At 47.8% G+C, this 14,782-nt stretch overlaps 1 protein-coding gene across 14 annotated transcripts in view; it reads right to left on the bottom strand.

The window, feature by feature from the left end:
• The window catches only part of Arhgef11 (Rho guanine nucleotide exchange factor 11), a 145,547-nt gene that overhangs the window by 2,722 nt on the left and 128,043 nt on the right, over nucleotides 1-14,782 (bottom strand). For 8 of the 14 annotated variants that reach the window (XM_057793019.1, XM_057793014.1, XM_057793020.1 and 5 more), the window contains 19 exons: nucleotides 14,391-14,517; nucleotides 11,387-11,569; nucleotides 11,218-11,265; nucleotides 10,836-11,023; nucleotides 10,331-10,477; nucleotides 9,985-10,064; nucleotides 9,731-9,856; nucleotides 9,153-9,270; nucleotides 8,401-8,579; nucleotides 7,795-7,870; nucleotides 7,336-7,503; nucleotides 6,548-6,638; nucleotides 5,867-5,992; nucleotides 5,348-5,409; nucleotides 4,300-4,512; nucleotides 3,671-4,021; nucleotides 2,619-2,747; nucleotides 1,639-1,883; nucleotides 1,227-1,410 (listed from right to left, as the gene is read on the bottom strand). In XM_057793019.1, the coding sequence (XP_057649002.1) occupies nucleotides 1,227-1,410; nucleotides 1,639-1,883; nucleotides 2,619-2,747; nucleotides 3,671-4,021; nucleotides 4,300-4,512; nucleotides 5,348-5,409; nucleotides 5,867-5,992; nucleotides 6,548-6,638; nucleotides 7,336-7,503; nucleotides 7,795-7,870; nucleotides 8,401-8,579; nucleotides 9,153-9,270; nucleotides 9,731-9,856; nucleotides 9,985-10,064; nucleotides 10,331-10,477; nucleotides 10,836-11,023; nucleotides 11,218-11,265; nucleotides 11,387-11,569; nucleotides 14,391-14,517 (2,841 nt within the window). The remainder of the gene's footprint in view (nucleotides 1-1,226; nucleotides 1,411-1,638; nucleotides 1,884-2,618; nucleotides 2,748-3,670; nucleotides 4,022-4,299; nucleotides 4,513-5,347; nucleotides 5,410-5,866; nucleotides 5,993-6,547; nucleotides 6,639-7,335; nucleotides 7,504-7,794; nucleotides 7,871-8,400; nucleotides 8,580-9,152; nucleotides 9,271-9,730; nucleotides 9,857-9,984; nucleotides 10,065-10,330; nucleotides 10,478-10,835; nucleotides 11,024-11,217; nucleotides 11,266-11,386; nucleotides 11,570-14,390; nucleotides 14,518-14,782) is intronic. The other 6 variants (XM_057793013.1, XM_057793016.1, XM_057793021.1 and 3 more) reach the window with 1 other exon arrangement.

Genomic DNA, 14,782 nt, shown 5'->3' with positions numbered 1-14,782 from the left:
TAGCACAGACACTGAGAGAATAAATGGGACCTCTTGAAACCGAGAAGCTTCTGTAAAGCAAAGGACATGGTCAACGAGACAAAATGATAGCCTACAAAATGGGAGAAGATCTTCACCAACCCCACATCGTACAGAGGGCTGATCTCCAAAATATACAAAGAACTCAAGAAATTGGTCATCAAAAGAACACATAATCCAATAAAAAAATGAGTACAGACCTAAACAGAGAACTCTCAACAGAGGAATCTAAAATGGCTGAAAGACACTTAAGGAAATGCTCAACATCCTTAGCCATCAGAGAAATGCAAATCAAAACAACTCTGAGATTCCATTTTACACCTCTAAGAATGGCCAAGATCAAAAAACACTGATGACTACTTATGCTGTAGAGGTTGTGGGGTAAAGGGAACACTCCTGCATTGCTGGTGGGTGTGCAAGCTGGTATAGCTCCTTTGGATACCAATATGGCGATTTCTCAGAAAATAGGAAACAACTTCCCTGTAGACCCAGCAGTATCACTTTTGGGTATATACCCAAAGGATGCTCAATCATGCCACAAGGACATGTACTCAACTATGTTCATAGCAGCTTTGTTTGTCATAGCCAGAACCTGGAAACAAACTAAATACCCCTTGACTGAAGAATGAATAAGGAAAATGTGTTATATTTACACATTGGAGTACTACACAGCAGAAAAAAAATGACATCCTGAAATTTGCAGGCAAATGGATGGATCTAGAAAACATCATATTGAGTGAGGTAACCCAGACCCAGAAAGACAAATATCATATGTACTCATAAGTGTCTTTTAGACATAAAGCAAAGAAAAACCAGTCTAAAATTCATAATCCCAGAGAACCTAGACAACAAAGAGGACCCTAAGAGAGACATACACGGATCTAATCTACATTGGGAAGTAGAAAAAGACAAGATCTCCTGAGTAAACTGGGAGCATGGGGACCATGGGTGGAAGGCAAGAAGTAGTTCTCCGACATGTGCTCTACCCTTTTCCTCACTATGTAGCCCTGTCTGGTCAGGAACTATAGTCTAGGCTGACCTTGAACTCACAGAAATTCAGCTGCCTGTTTCCTGGCAAAGATCCCTTTCTGAAGCTGAGGGAATGTGTTGGTCACACCTCCGGGAAAAGAGTCATGGCCACCCGAGCACTTGGTTATGCACTCCCTCAAGGTGGCAGTGCAGGCAGTGCAGGAACTGGCTTTACTCACCTTCCTCAGGGCAGAACTCCTGACTGGTTTGGGGGTCAGAGGCCAGTGCTTCCTTGGTTGGGGGAGAGAGAGAGTCATCTGTCCATCTGGCTGCCTCTGTGTGAAAACTGCCCACAGGAGTGGTCCCCCCAGACGACTCTCCTCCAAGGGACTTGAGAAGCTCTCTGTGGGCCAGTTCCATGTCCTAGAAGAGTTGTGGGGGTGGGGGGGCGTCTGAGTCCCAGGGCTAAGGCTCAGAGGGTGTGGCAGGGTGAGCTGAAGGTGAACTGGGGATGGAGCCTAATGGTAGAGTGTTTGTCTAGCATGTATGAAGCCCTAGGCTCAATTCCATATACATATATATATATGTATATCTATACACATGAACATTTACTTATCCAGATATATAACTGTCCTGGGTTATGCTCCTTACCTTGAGTCTGTGGAGCTTGATGGTAAGCTGCTCAATGGTATGAAAGATCACACCCATATCCCTGAGGACCAGATTGGGGGAAGAGCCGCTGGAACACATTTGATCCCCAATGCCTCCCCTCTGGTGCTGAGGCTCTGTTGGCCATGTAGGGAGGCTGTGAGGCTGTGAGGGACTTAGGGGTGTCCTGGTAGGCTCAGTGTTGGAGTCCAGAGGTCCTGATGGCATGCTGACATAAAAACAGTTCCCTATACCGATGGCAAGAGAAAGAAATTAGTCAAGCAGACACGTCTAAGTCATTCTCCCACTCCCTCAGAGTACCCTGTGACAGAACGGGCCAGGGAGGCTTCTAAGACAACCTAGTGCATACAGGCCCATGCTTTTCCCTTTAGATGGCAACTGCTCCCCACCTGCCAGGGGAAGATGCTTAGTGATGAGAATGAAAAAGGGGCAAGATGGAGGTGTTACGCTGAGGGAGAAAGAGAGTGGTTCCCATTCATGGAAAGCAGCAGGCAGCAGTATTTCAATGATGCACGTCAACACTGCCCTACATGTCACCATCCCCTAGAAACACCAACTGACCATGGAGAAACACAAAGGAACCTGTAGAGCCATGCAAACCTTTTCTCACCACAGTACTAGAGGAGTGGACAGGACTGGGAAGTGGTTGCTCAGGATGTCAGGTTAAATACACTTGAGTGTGGGCACTGGCTAGACTTTCTTGCTTTCTTCCAGACCCGAGCATAGGCTGAAACTCTGAACTGGGCCTCTACATCTCCCAGTGAATGGCTTTTCAAAGCTGGAGGTACAGGTTTCCTTGCTGTCTTTGGGCTCACGTGCTACTTCCCAACCATCTCAGACAGCTCAGGGAGCACACAGGATGTTTGTGGGTAAAAGAACTCTGACAGCCAAGGTCCAATTCTATCCCATGGGACCCCTGCTACAGCCTGGCCTGGCTTTGGCTGCAAAAAGAAGTTGATTACCCGTAGCCTGTGCTCCGCCTTCCACTTCAGATAGCTCAGATTCTGACTGGCCACTCTCTGGTAGTGCAGAGGTAACTTTGCTGCCCGCCACCTTGGCTGCACCGACACCACCACCAGGGAGAGGAGAGACTGAGAGATAAGACAAGGGGAAAGGAGGGAGTGAGAGACGAAGGAGAGGGAGAAAGAGGTGGACATGTCGGGGATAACAAGAATAGAGGAAGAAAAGAACAAAGTGAGTACAAGATCATAAATGGCCATGTCCCAGGAGCTGAAGAGAACATTCCACCAAGTCACCTTGGAAGAGCAGGAGCAGGTCAGTTCCCAGAAGCCCAGGAGAGGCAGCCTTTGGCCAACAGAGTAGGGGGCAGCAAGGCACAAGGGACTGATGTCAGACAATCCTCTCAGCCTCCAGTGGCCCAGACTTGGCATTACCATTCTGGCCACACTCCTCAGGAGAGTCTTCCCTCCTCCATTGCCTTCCTGGTCTATTCAGGCCTGGCTGGATTTGTCACAGAGTTGCCCACAGTATCCCCAACTTGGAATATCCTCTCTACCACTCTGCGCATGCACTTGCTCCCAGATCACCCCCATTTTCAAGAGTCTTCCCAGCTTTGTCTTAAGCTCCTCTGTTCTTGGCCACTTTCTGGAATAACAGGTATTTGCTCTCATTTTTCTAAAACTGAATCTCCTGGGAAAAGTGATCTCTCTCTCTCTCTCTCTCTCTCTCTCTCTCTCTCTCCCCCACTCCAACTTTTTTCTTTAGATTAGATAATCAGTGAAGAATAGCAAGAAACTTTTCTTGGAAGTTGATCTGATGAGGATATACTTTGGATTTTGTCTAAGATACACAGACATTAACTAGCAAATGAGGGCTTTGAGCCTTGCTTGTCTGACTTCAGGGCTCTTCATATCAACATGTCTTTCCCCCCAGGTCCCAATGCCAGTGCTCACACAGGATCCAGGAGAAAGATGGAAAAAGAAGTGTCTCCCTGCAATATTCATCTCTACCCCAGCAAAAGTGTGAACACAATGGATACAAAAACATATTTTACCTTTTCTTACAACTTTGTAAGTTCCTGCTGGTTCTGTGCTTGAAACCTCTTCACCTGGATTTCTATCCAGCTCAGGAGAGTCCCAGATGCCAGAATTTCTGGTCCTTGGGGGCAGTTGTGCCAGAGAACAGAGAGCCGCATCCTCCCCATCTGGCTGGCTTCCCTCTAGCCTCAGGGTGTTGTCACCTATAGTGGGAGCTTGCCCTGGGGATCCTGGGTCCCAGGGGTGAGAGGTGATGCTGATGACAGAAGGAGTGGGTGTGAGGTCATCCTCAGGCTCGCCAGCAGCCTGAGTCTTCACAGTGTGACCGGGCAGCAGGCTACACAGGATCAGGTGCCGCAAGTTCTCCACTGCAGGAAAGACAGAGGAATGGCCTCCCAGATGAAGGATTGCACACAGCCTGGTAGTGGGAAAGCTCAAGGGAGATGAGGGGTATCATTGCTCCTGCCACTAACACAGTCAATCTGCTGCAGTCTAAGCGTGGAGCTGCTGGGTTTATGGCTGACTAGTTGTTATTCCTGCATACAGCTCCCATAAAGTAAGAACCTTTGAGTAGGTAGAAGGTGAAATTCATATGGGCTGTGCTACTGGGATACCAGGGGCCAATGATAAAGTCTGAGGCACTTACCATCTTCCAGGGCAGCATCAGCAAGTCCCTCCATGAGTAGAGGGCCTGCGAGGGCCAGAAGGACAGGGTCCCTTGTCCTGATGTCTCTGTTTTCTCCATCCAGGGAAGGGGAAGGGTGAGGCAGGGCTCTCAGCTCCTCTGCATCCTCCTCCTGCTCAGGCTTTTCTTGTGCTACCAGCTGCTTCTTTTGAAAACTCTGCTGGGGCCCAGGGCCTGTTTTGGATGCGTGTGTTAGGGTGTGGGAGAGTAGAAGTATGAGGTGAGCCCATGTCCAGCTGTGGACCCAGGGCTTGGGAGCCCTGGTTAGTAAGCTCTCTGGAAGTTCATGGAGCACCTCCTGTGACCCCGACACATACCAGCAGACAGAGATGTGCCTGGGATGCAATCAAAATCAACTAGGAAATCAGGCATTTGTTAGAAGGTGTTGAGTATTATGGGAAAAAAGATAAAACAGATCAGGATATGGGCATTAGAAGTGCTGGCTATACTACTAATTGACATAAACAACAAAAACCAATCATGGAGCAACTGCTGGAAGCAAGCTATGAAGGATGTGTGGGACACAGAGAAAGACATTCTAAGTGAAAGAACACAGATGAGTGACATAGGCAGGGAACTCTTAATTTTTTTTTTCAAACTCAAGATCTTAAGTTATTTAAAAATAAAAAACCTCAAAGAGAAGTTACCTGAAAATTGTGCTTCTACATCCTATCCCAAAAGTGACATCTTAAGTCCTTGCATACCCCAATACTCCTCACTCTCTGTGTGCACCTTGCTCTATGACAGTAATCTCTGTCTCAAGCAGGCAAGGGTATTTCTCTCCTAACCTTGTTACCCACAGAGGCAGCAAAAGTTGGTCAAGCTGTCAGTCAGTTTCCTCTCCCATTTCCCTTCTACTCATTTTATCAAATAGTACCTCTCATACCTCTTGCCCTGATGGACTCTTTCATCATCTGACACCTTAATCTGACCCATACCCACAAAAAAAAAAAAAAAAAAAAAAAAAAAAGACAATGCTCGTTTCCCACATGATAGAGAGGGGCCTTACCTCCAGATAGTTCCTTGGTTTCTGGTTCAGTATGGTAAACTTCTGAGTCATTTATTTCTACCCTGAGGGAAGAAATCATTAAAGGTTAAAGCAGACCACCTGGTGGCAATTTCTAGCTTTGCCAGCCTGGTCAAGGTGTCATGAAATCTAGTTTGGTCCCCTCATATCTTTTACAGGCAATAAAGGAGCAGGGTGCAAGGAAGAAGGAGCTGGGCCTCACCACCTGATGGGCTGCACAGGCTGACAGCGGAAGCTGGGTGTTGGCTTAGCTCCTCTAGCTGCGTTCTATACCAGAACCCTGCTCCAGGGGCATCTCCACTATATCCAAATGTGAGGTGGTGGGAGAGAGCAGGGAGGACAGAAGGCAAAGAAGCAGAGGCATGTTCTTCCATCTGTTTCCCAATGGTATTTCTCTGTGGAGGCTACCTGTCTACCCTAGTGGTGAAAAGGCTGAGGAGTATCAAGAAAGGCAGGCTGGACAGGGAATGGTGCTGGGAACTGGAGGGCTAAGCACCATACCTGCTAGGGGTGGAGCCCTGGTAGGCTGGCTCCTGGGATCCTGGTGGTGAAGAATGGATGGGTGTTGGGGCAGCTCCAGGGTGCTTGGTGGCATTCTGCACGGCCTCTTCTAAGAGTTCCATCCATCTGTTGCTCGGCAGAAACACAAGCCCAGTGGTGAGAATAAGGCCAGGTACACTTCCTGTCCTCTGTGGACCCTACTGCCAAAAACCTTCAAAGCCCTCTCCACATTCTATCTCAAGGACCCTCTGCTAGGCAGGTTTTCACCTCCATCAACACTTCTCACTGGCTATTCCCCTAGATTTCTATGACTCATAGCTACCAATTACTAGATATTAACATTTTTATAAGACTCATTTCCCCTTTCAAAATGAGAACCCAGAGGGGAAGAAACTGTCTGATTTAACCTGTCTCTGCCCACTGTGCCATGCCACCTCTAGCAGTCAGTGTTGGGAAACACGGGGTAGATATACATGGATTTATTTTACTTAGCCCAAGCCTGGTTACATCCTGGGTGATGGCTTCTGCTGCTCTGTGCCTATGTTGCCTCTTAACTTCTTAGTCCTCCATTCAGGAACTGCTCTGGGGCCCAGCCCCTGGTCTCATTGCTCAAATCCTTCTACACACCACTCTGGCTCCAAGAGGACAGAAGTTATACGGGACCCTGCAATCAATTCTCACATATTCTTGTCCGATGATGTCAATGCAACCAGCTCATATATCTGGGGAGGGCCCAGTTCAGAAGTACAGATGATGAAGAAGGCTCGCTTATCTGTGTGAGGAAAGAAAGGCAGAAAGTCTACATAGGGCATGGTGGACAAGGTCCCCAACCTGAAGAAAGCACTATGAGATAATATACCTGGGTCATCAGAATTAATTGGCATTCACCAAAAGACACAGGCAATTATGGGCCCTCAATGATATTTGTCAGGGCCATTCCGACTTCCCTCTTGCTCTGTTAACTGAGGACTGATGTGCATATAGTGCTTCGGGGTACCAAATCTTTTCATGTCTACCCCATCCTTTCTGAGCTGCTCAGGGAGGTCAGGTGTCACTGATGATCCCAGAGAATGTGGTTGACTGTCCTGCTACCTCAAACTTCTGGGCTCGAGTCTGTGCTATAGGTGTGGTTGTTTTGAACTATGCTCTGCCCAAGGCATTCTTGCACAAGGTCTGTCCCAGTCTTTATGTCTGCTCCTGTTTCTTTCATTCTTCCTCTGACATCCTCAGCCCCACCCGGCGCACCCATCCCATCCATCATGGTCTTCACCATGGTCCCTTACCTACTCCTCACCCTGCCATCTTGGACCAGATCTTCCTGCTTAGACTGGGTCAAGATAGGAAAGGAACACAGGACCTCAAGTCTTGTAAAGCTCCAGAATGGGCCTACATCACCCAGTGCTTACTGCAGAGTGAACGATGAACAAGACACAGAGCCCCAAGCTTGCTGGCTCATGTCCTCACGGTACCTGTAGCCACAGAACGGATGAGTACAGCGTTGAGCTTCAGCACAGGGCTGAAGGTCTGTCTGCTGTCCGCAGAGCCCACAGCTGTCTTGCTGTGGCACTTGAGCAGCAGCCTCTCCTCTTGTCTCTGCAGCAGCACCAGAAGGTCCTCCAGTAACAGCACCTGCAGGTCTGACAATTAAGACGATCCCTGTTGCTCAGTCATCCAGAGGTTATTAGAAGTCCATGCCCAGGACTAGGAGGCCACAGGAATCCAGTGACTCCAACTCTTTTTTTCTGTCTTCCCTTCCCACACTGTGCTTAAGGAGCTGTGTGCTGCCACCCTGTTGTGTATGTTTGCCTCCCCAGCATCCCAGTACCCTTAGAGCAGCAGCTTTTAAAGCTTCTGCAGCAGAGAAGAATGGACCCTGGAGAAGCACACTCGCCACAGGTTCCCTCCAATTCCCAGTCCCTGACACATACCCAGGGTCTTGTCTTTGCTGATCCTCCAGGTCAGGGGTCCCTCATGGATCATCTTCCTCGCTGTAAGATCCAGGCTCTGAAAGGAGACACCATCGTTCCATTCACGCAACAAGTTTTAAGAATCACTGTGCATGGACATTTGCTAAGGTGCTGGGAATCAGTGGGTAAGAAACAACTGTTACCTTTGAGCTCTTGTAGGGGACGGAGAGAAGTAAAGTGTGCTACGGAGCCCTGTGCCTGTGATGCTCTGACTTGGGATTCCCACTTGGCATACTACATGCCATCTAACTTTCCAAGGAGACAATGTTGCTTTTCCTGACCTTCTCTTCAATTTTATTCTTCCTTTACCTCCAGTTCTACCCCATTCTATTTTCTGAGGCTAAGTTCCAACATCTACTTTTTACTTAGTGAGGCTGTCTGTTCGTGTTAATCTAGGGATGAGCGACATTAACAGGGTGTGCCTCTCATGACCTAACCACGCCACACTATCACAGACAGGCCATGTCTCTTCTAAGACTCACTGGGCTCTGACTTGAGTTCTGCTCTAAGGGGGCCCAAAAAGGATGTGTCTGAGTGGCTGCCAGTATTGCAGCCTCCACCTCCTACCTTGAATTCTGCTGCCAAGGGGTTGCTGGCCCGCTCTAGGGCTGTGGCATCTAGGCGTTTCTGGTAGCTCTCTAATCGGTGACGGTTCTCTGTCTGCTTCACTGCTTCATTTACAAACTTGAGAATCTCTCGGCACTGGTCCCGGGCACGGCAGAGCTTTTGATGCTCAGATGTGCCACCTACCAAACGGGGGAATGTGTGGCAGTTAGTGCTTCTGCCTGCAAAGTTCATATGCTCATCGTTCTCCTAGTGTTATATATGGCTTAGCATATTTGCTTACTTACTGTTGTGTGTGTGTGTGTGGACAGCCACGTCACAGTGTGTATGTTAAGGTCAGAGGACAATTTTGTCAAGTTGGTTCTCTCCTTCCATCCTTTTCTGTGAATTTCTGTTGAGTCATCATGCTAGTCCCCTGGTTATATCTCTGCACACTGCGCAGAGGCACCCAACAAAGGTATTAACTGGTCTACAATCCAGCAGAGCCCTTGAAGGAGCTCACAGTTGCCCTCAAGGGCCAGCCACTGGGTCCACACTTCCTGGTTCATATAGAGGGCCCAGAAGCCAGCAGTGGCCTTCGTTTCTCTGCTGTGCAGCACTTCATATTTCCAAACCACATTTCCAATCATTTTCCTCTCTGAGACTTACTGTACCCGGACAAGGAAGAAGATCTCAAAGGTCTGGGGTTGCTAAGATCACAAAGCTGTGACGAAGCAAAGAAGTCTGCTGCCACAAGGCACTAGTGAATGCCCTACCCTCTGTGTGCTTGATGATGTTCTCTAGCAGCAGTGGGTACTTGGTGAGCCGCTGCATTTCAGAGATGATCAGGTCTCGCAGCTGCAGCCTCCGGCACTGAGGGTGGCTCTCAGCCTCCTGAATAGCAAGAAGCAGACAGAGGAAGAGGTCAACTAGTGATTGGGAGTTCCTTTAGGGTTTAGGGCTAAGATGGCTTTGAAAATGAAAAGTAGGTCCTAACCCCAGATGGGTCACTTGGAAATGGTGGCAGTTTTTTCTTTCAACATTTAGGGAGGGTTTGATGTTGCCAGGAAGAGATGGTCAAAACAGAAGGGCAGTATCATTCCTATTTCATAGCAAAGTACACACTAATTCTAATGGGCGAGGCAGGCTTTTTGCCTGCTAGAGTACTTCTCAACCAAAGGCATTTTTGGCTCTAGAGGTAATGCTTTACAGTACTGGTGTGGGTGTGGGTAGGTAGAGGGCACGGCTAGGTGCCCTTCTAGGTAGAGGAGTTAAGGTTGGGTCCAGAAGACGTTAGGAGATCTTTGGTGAGCATGACAGAGCTGAGGGAGGGTTAAGACACAGTCCAGGATACCTGCATGAAGAGCTGGAACCGGCTCTCTTTACGTTGTTTAGTCTTGATTAGCTCTAGGGCAATTGACTGATAGGAACAGAACTGTGCAGCTACTTGCTGGAGCTCCTCTCGGGCAGGACCATCAAACTGAAGAGGCAGAAAGGACATGGTCCAGGTATCACACTCCTGCCAGGGAGCAGCACCCCTTCCCCCTTGACTATCCTCTCTTCTTGGGTAAAGGGATCTTGCTTCTTCTAATCTCCTCCTTGCCATACCCGAGCCAGCATGAGGTCACTGATGTCTCTGATAATGGGACCTTCCTCCCGGAGCTTCTTCATGGCTTCACACCAGGAATCTGTGGTAAGAAGGAAGAAGCAGAAATGCCTGGGGTGGAGCCATACTGCTAGACAGTTTATGACTAGGAGAAAAGGCATTTTTGACAGTAGTTCCACGGAGAAGTCTGGAAACCTTTACTTTGGATCTGGAGGGTTAGCTTCAAGCTCTCTGTCAGTTTCTCTCAGCAGGAGTAGTGGGGTTATATACTTAGGGAGATCAGGTGGGGCTCAAACTGAAGCAGAGTGAAAGGCGGCAGAGGGACACTAGAGGGCACAGGCGCCTTACTGTGAATCTCTATGAGTTCAGGCAGATTAGGGAAGAGCCTTGCCAGCTCTTCCCGAGGCATTAGGTTCTCCTTTTTCATGCGCTGGTAGAAGATGAGGTCCAAGACCCGGAGTGTTCGCAGATGGGATGCTTCTGTCACAAACAGCTCTGAGCAGGGGTTGTGACAAGGAGAGACGGGGGAAAAGATTAGCAAATGTCTAGAGCAGTGGTTCCCAACCTTCCTAATGCTGCAACCACTAATATAGTTCTTCATGTTGTGGTGACCCCAACCATAAAAATATTTTGTTGTTATTTCATAACTATAATTTTTATACTGTTATAAATCATAGTGTAAATATGAGATCCCTCAAAGGGGTTGAGACCCACTGATCTAGAGTCACTACTCTTTGGGGAAGTGGAGTGTTGGCTTCTCCACCCTTGACTAAGCACTAATGAGGTGACCTGGAGAAGCTCTCTTACCCACATAAGCATGAGTGGAGATGAGGGAAGCAAGGGAGGTTCTTACCATTGATGACCTCTTGTCGGTCAATCTCCTTCTGTGTCAGCCCTGCCACCACGTCCTTGCCTACTGTATGCTGCCAGTTTTGGACATCTGGCTCTGGCTCGAGGTCAGACAGCTGGCCCAGATCATCCTCCAGAAGGTGGGGAAGGACAATATCTGTACAGAACCCCAGATTGGGGGACTCAATGCTCCTAAGGAAAACGGGGAGCTCAGCTTCACTAGTGGATAACTTACATTCAAGGCTGTCTGTCACTCTCTTACTCAACCTGCCTTTACCAGGCCATGGAGAAGAGATGCACATCTAGCCATCCCTAGATGTGTGAAGGTGGCTGAACGCAGATGTGCCACAGAGACACCAAACAGTGCCACAGTGCTCACCACTTACCTGCGGCCCATTTTAGGTGTGAAGGGAGGGGTTGGATTCTCAAGAGACCTGAGGAGAAAATACCAACTCTGAATATATAATTATAATCATAATAATAGTAACAACAACAACAATATATCTAACCACACTAAGTAGCATCAGGTACGTATAGTCACTGGAGGTTACTCGCCTGGTGGAGAGGCTGGAGGCAGAGGACGAGGCTGACTGATGAAGGCGAGTGGCCTCCGCAGCAGCATCCATGTCAACATCACTTCGAGACCTGGGCACATTCTCTGCTTTTCGAGATCGCTTCATCTCTTCCCGGCCCTTGAGGCTCTCAGAGCGGCCCAGGCGAATCTCTGAGCGTGAACTGCTAAGGAGGGACAGGAAACTTTGAGATGTGATATTGTGGCTAGCTTTTACAAGGTGCCTCAAAACTACAGGTTTTTCTACCTGGCCCTGAAAGGCTCAAACGTGAGGGCCCATAAGCTGCACAATGACAAGCCACTCTGGCTGCTCTACAGACTCGTGGCTTTCCTCAGTGGGCTTCCTGGATAGTTTCTCTTCTTCACCTTAAGCTAAGACAGTGGTTCTCAACTTTCCCAATGCTGTGACCCTTTAATACAATTCAAGTTGTGGTGACCCCCAATCATAAAATTATTTTTATTGCTACTTCATAACTGTAATTTTGTTACTGTTATGGATTGTAAATATCCGATATGTGACACCCGTGAAAGGGTTGTTTAACTCCCAAAGGGGTTGTAACCCACAGGCTGAGAACTGCTAGGCTAAGAGAATCAGTTTTGTGATGTGTTCATGCCTAAGACACCATGATCCTTTTAGAAGACCCATGGGTATATCACAGTCTTTCATCAGAAGCCATAAGGTCCACTGCCCTGGAGGCCATCCCATGGTCAGTACACCTTGCCAGTTTCGGACCAGCTACTCTCTTCTCTGACTCTTGAGGTGGATCTTTCTCTGAGGGAGGAATAGCTGGTTCCTACACTTTGGCTCTGTAACTCCCCAGGCTGTCAGAAGATGTTGTCTGCTGTAGGATTCTGACTCTAGCTGTGATGTAGACGTTTCCCTTTCCTACTGTGACAGCACCCTTCCTAAGCTTCTATTTCCTTTCCAGGGAGACATGGCTGGGGAAGATGCTTCCAGGGCTTGGTTACAGACAGGCAGAGGTTCATCCCTGGATGTCCTGCGTGGCTAACAAGCACTCTTGGGGTTTGGTGAAATGCTGACAACTGAGGACTGGTATCTGTTGAGTCTGTAGTGCCATCAGCCTCAACACACCCAACATCTCTGACCCCTAGATGTCCATGGATGCACCACTAGGCCCTGCTGGGATGTCCCTTTGTTAATAATCTATATCCTGGTCTGTGTCTGGAATCACAGAAGGCCTTGAAATGTCTAGAGAGCGCTTAACAGTAGTGGGCTGCTGCAGCAGGGAGCCAAGTACCTTGAATCTTAATTTACACTTTCTCTAAAAGGCCAGAGGATTCAACACAGAGTTTACCTCTTGAGGACCCAAATTTGTCTTTAGGGTTTGCAAACAACTTGACAACTGATGTCTCACTGAAGTTACTCCTCAGCTATCTACAAGAACAATTCTAATCCAGATCAGGTCACACTGTTCTCTGTGTCCTCAGCCACCACTACAAACCTCTTCCAGTAGGGTTAGAGGGCTACAAAGCTTTGTAACTTCCTAGAAGAACCCTTGGGCACTCAACACCAAGCATCTACAGCAGCCTAAATTGTCTTCCTGTGCATACTACTCTCCCAAGATTGCCACAGAGTTTACAAATAAAATTCAAAGGCTTCTGCTTAGAATAGCTTTAGGATTTTGGTGACCGTCTTAGGTAGAGCAAGGCCAAGAGAGCAAGTCTGTAAGTGTTTTCAAATGTTTTTTCAGGGTATTGACATCTCCCAAACGTAAAATATTTGACATGTCCAAATTATCACACCTGTCTCATAGCAATTATGTAATTTGTATCTAATTTATCTACAAATGTTAAGCTCAACCTCTCTTCACAGTACAAATCTCCAAAGTTTATCGTCCCAAAATCTTTGTCAACTCTTACTATGGCTAAATGCTTTGACATGAACTAAATTTATGAAGGGCTAATATAAAACAGAAAGAATAAACTTGCATTCCAGCCAGAATGTCTGGCTTGGCGCTGATGGTTATTTAAAAGGCAAATGATTAGAACATCAATACTGCTGTCTCTGGACTTGCCTCTCTGCCTGCCTCTATTACTCAGTGGCTTTCAAACTTGATTGCACAATGGGATTATTTTCCTATACAAAAGGCTGCAGTACTGTACCTCAAGAATGACTTGAGGAATCTGCAGACATTTCTGACTACAGGCAATCTTTATTTTAAAGACGGCTGTAGCCATGACTTGACCGCCTTCATGCCAGTCAGGAGCATATGTTAAACCACACGAACATCCTTGTTAGAACCTGATACCTAACAAAGATGCAGAAAATGAGACAGCACCATCCCCAGCCTTTGTGAGAAAAGGTCTTACTTTATAGCCTAGGCTGGCATTGAACTCCCAGTGATCCTCCTGTCTCAGTCTCTGGAGTGCCGAGCTTACAGACATGTGTCACCTGCCCTCTTTTTCTTTTTGAAGGGAAGAATCATCTGTCTTGAGCCAACTGACTCTATGGTCTGCTGAGACAGATGACTCATTTCCACCTATTGCTTGTCTTTAAAAGCGTCAGCAGAAAAACGTGTTTAAGCTTTTTAAAAAATTATTATTTTATTTTCAGAGACAAGGTAGACCAAGATGGCCTGGAACTCACAGAGGTCCTCCTGCCTGTGCCTCCCTAGGGCTGGGTGAGATTAAAGGTGTGTTGCATTTCACCTAGCTTAGAGCTTTCTTACTAGACAAAGACTTTCCTGTGCCTCTCTTGGCCTTCATCCTTCCTGACTGGCTGCTGGATAAAATAATGCAGCTCCATTTTGGGATGGAACTGCTCAGTAGTTGGGGGTCAGCCTAAAGGTTGCCTTCACGAGTTTCCACTGGCCCAGTTCCCAACACATTATACTTCCTGCAGTCACTTAGAGTGGGCAGGCTCTACTCGCGACCTCACAGTACAGTGGAGAGGAGTAAGGCAGTGGGAATTAAACCCTAGTGCTGAAGCCTGCCCATGCCTGGTTGGCCCCATCCAGCTACAGCTACCTGTCACTCTCCAGCAGGTCCTCAGGAAAGCTTCCTGTTGAGAGTCGTTGTGTCCCCGGCTCTGGGACATCATACTGATGGCTGTTCTCAAAGTGCTGAATGATGTTCCTCACATTGCCTGGCTTAACTGCAGGCAAAAAGAAAATGAAGGGTACTATGCTTTCTGTTCCAGTGTCCTTACTCCCCTCTATCCCAGAAGACAGAGCAATGAACAAGCATAGATGAGAACAGCATGGGACCAGAAGGCAGGGGACACGAGCTAGGCCTGGTTCTCCTCTAATATGCTGTGCAGTCCTGGGGGGTCCTCTCCTTTTCTGGGTCTCTTCTTTTCACGCTACCTGAAAGCAGTGACTAAGTTTTCCTAAAGTCACACAGCAGGTCTAAAAAAGGAA

This window comes from Chionomys nivalis, chromosome 18 (assembly GCF_950005125.1).
Source record: "Chionomys nivalis chromosome 18, mChiNiv1.1, whole genome shotgun sequence".
Classification (NCBI taxonomy): Eukaryota; Metazoa; Chordata; class Mammalia; order Rodentia; family Cricetidae; genus Chionomys; species Chionomys nivalis.
Note: the sequence above shows the minus strand (reverse complement) of the source record. Positions and strands in the feature narration are given on the sequence as shown.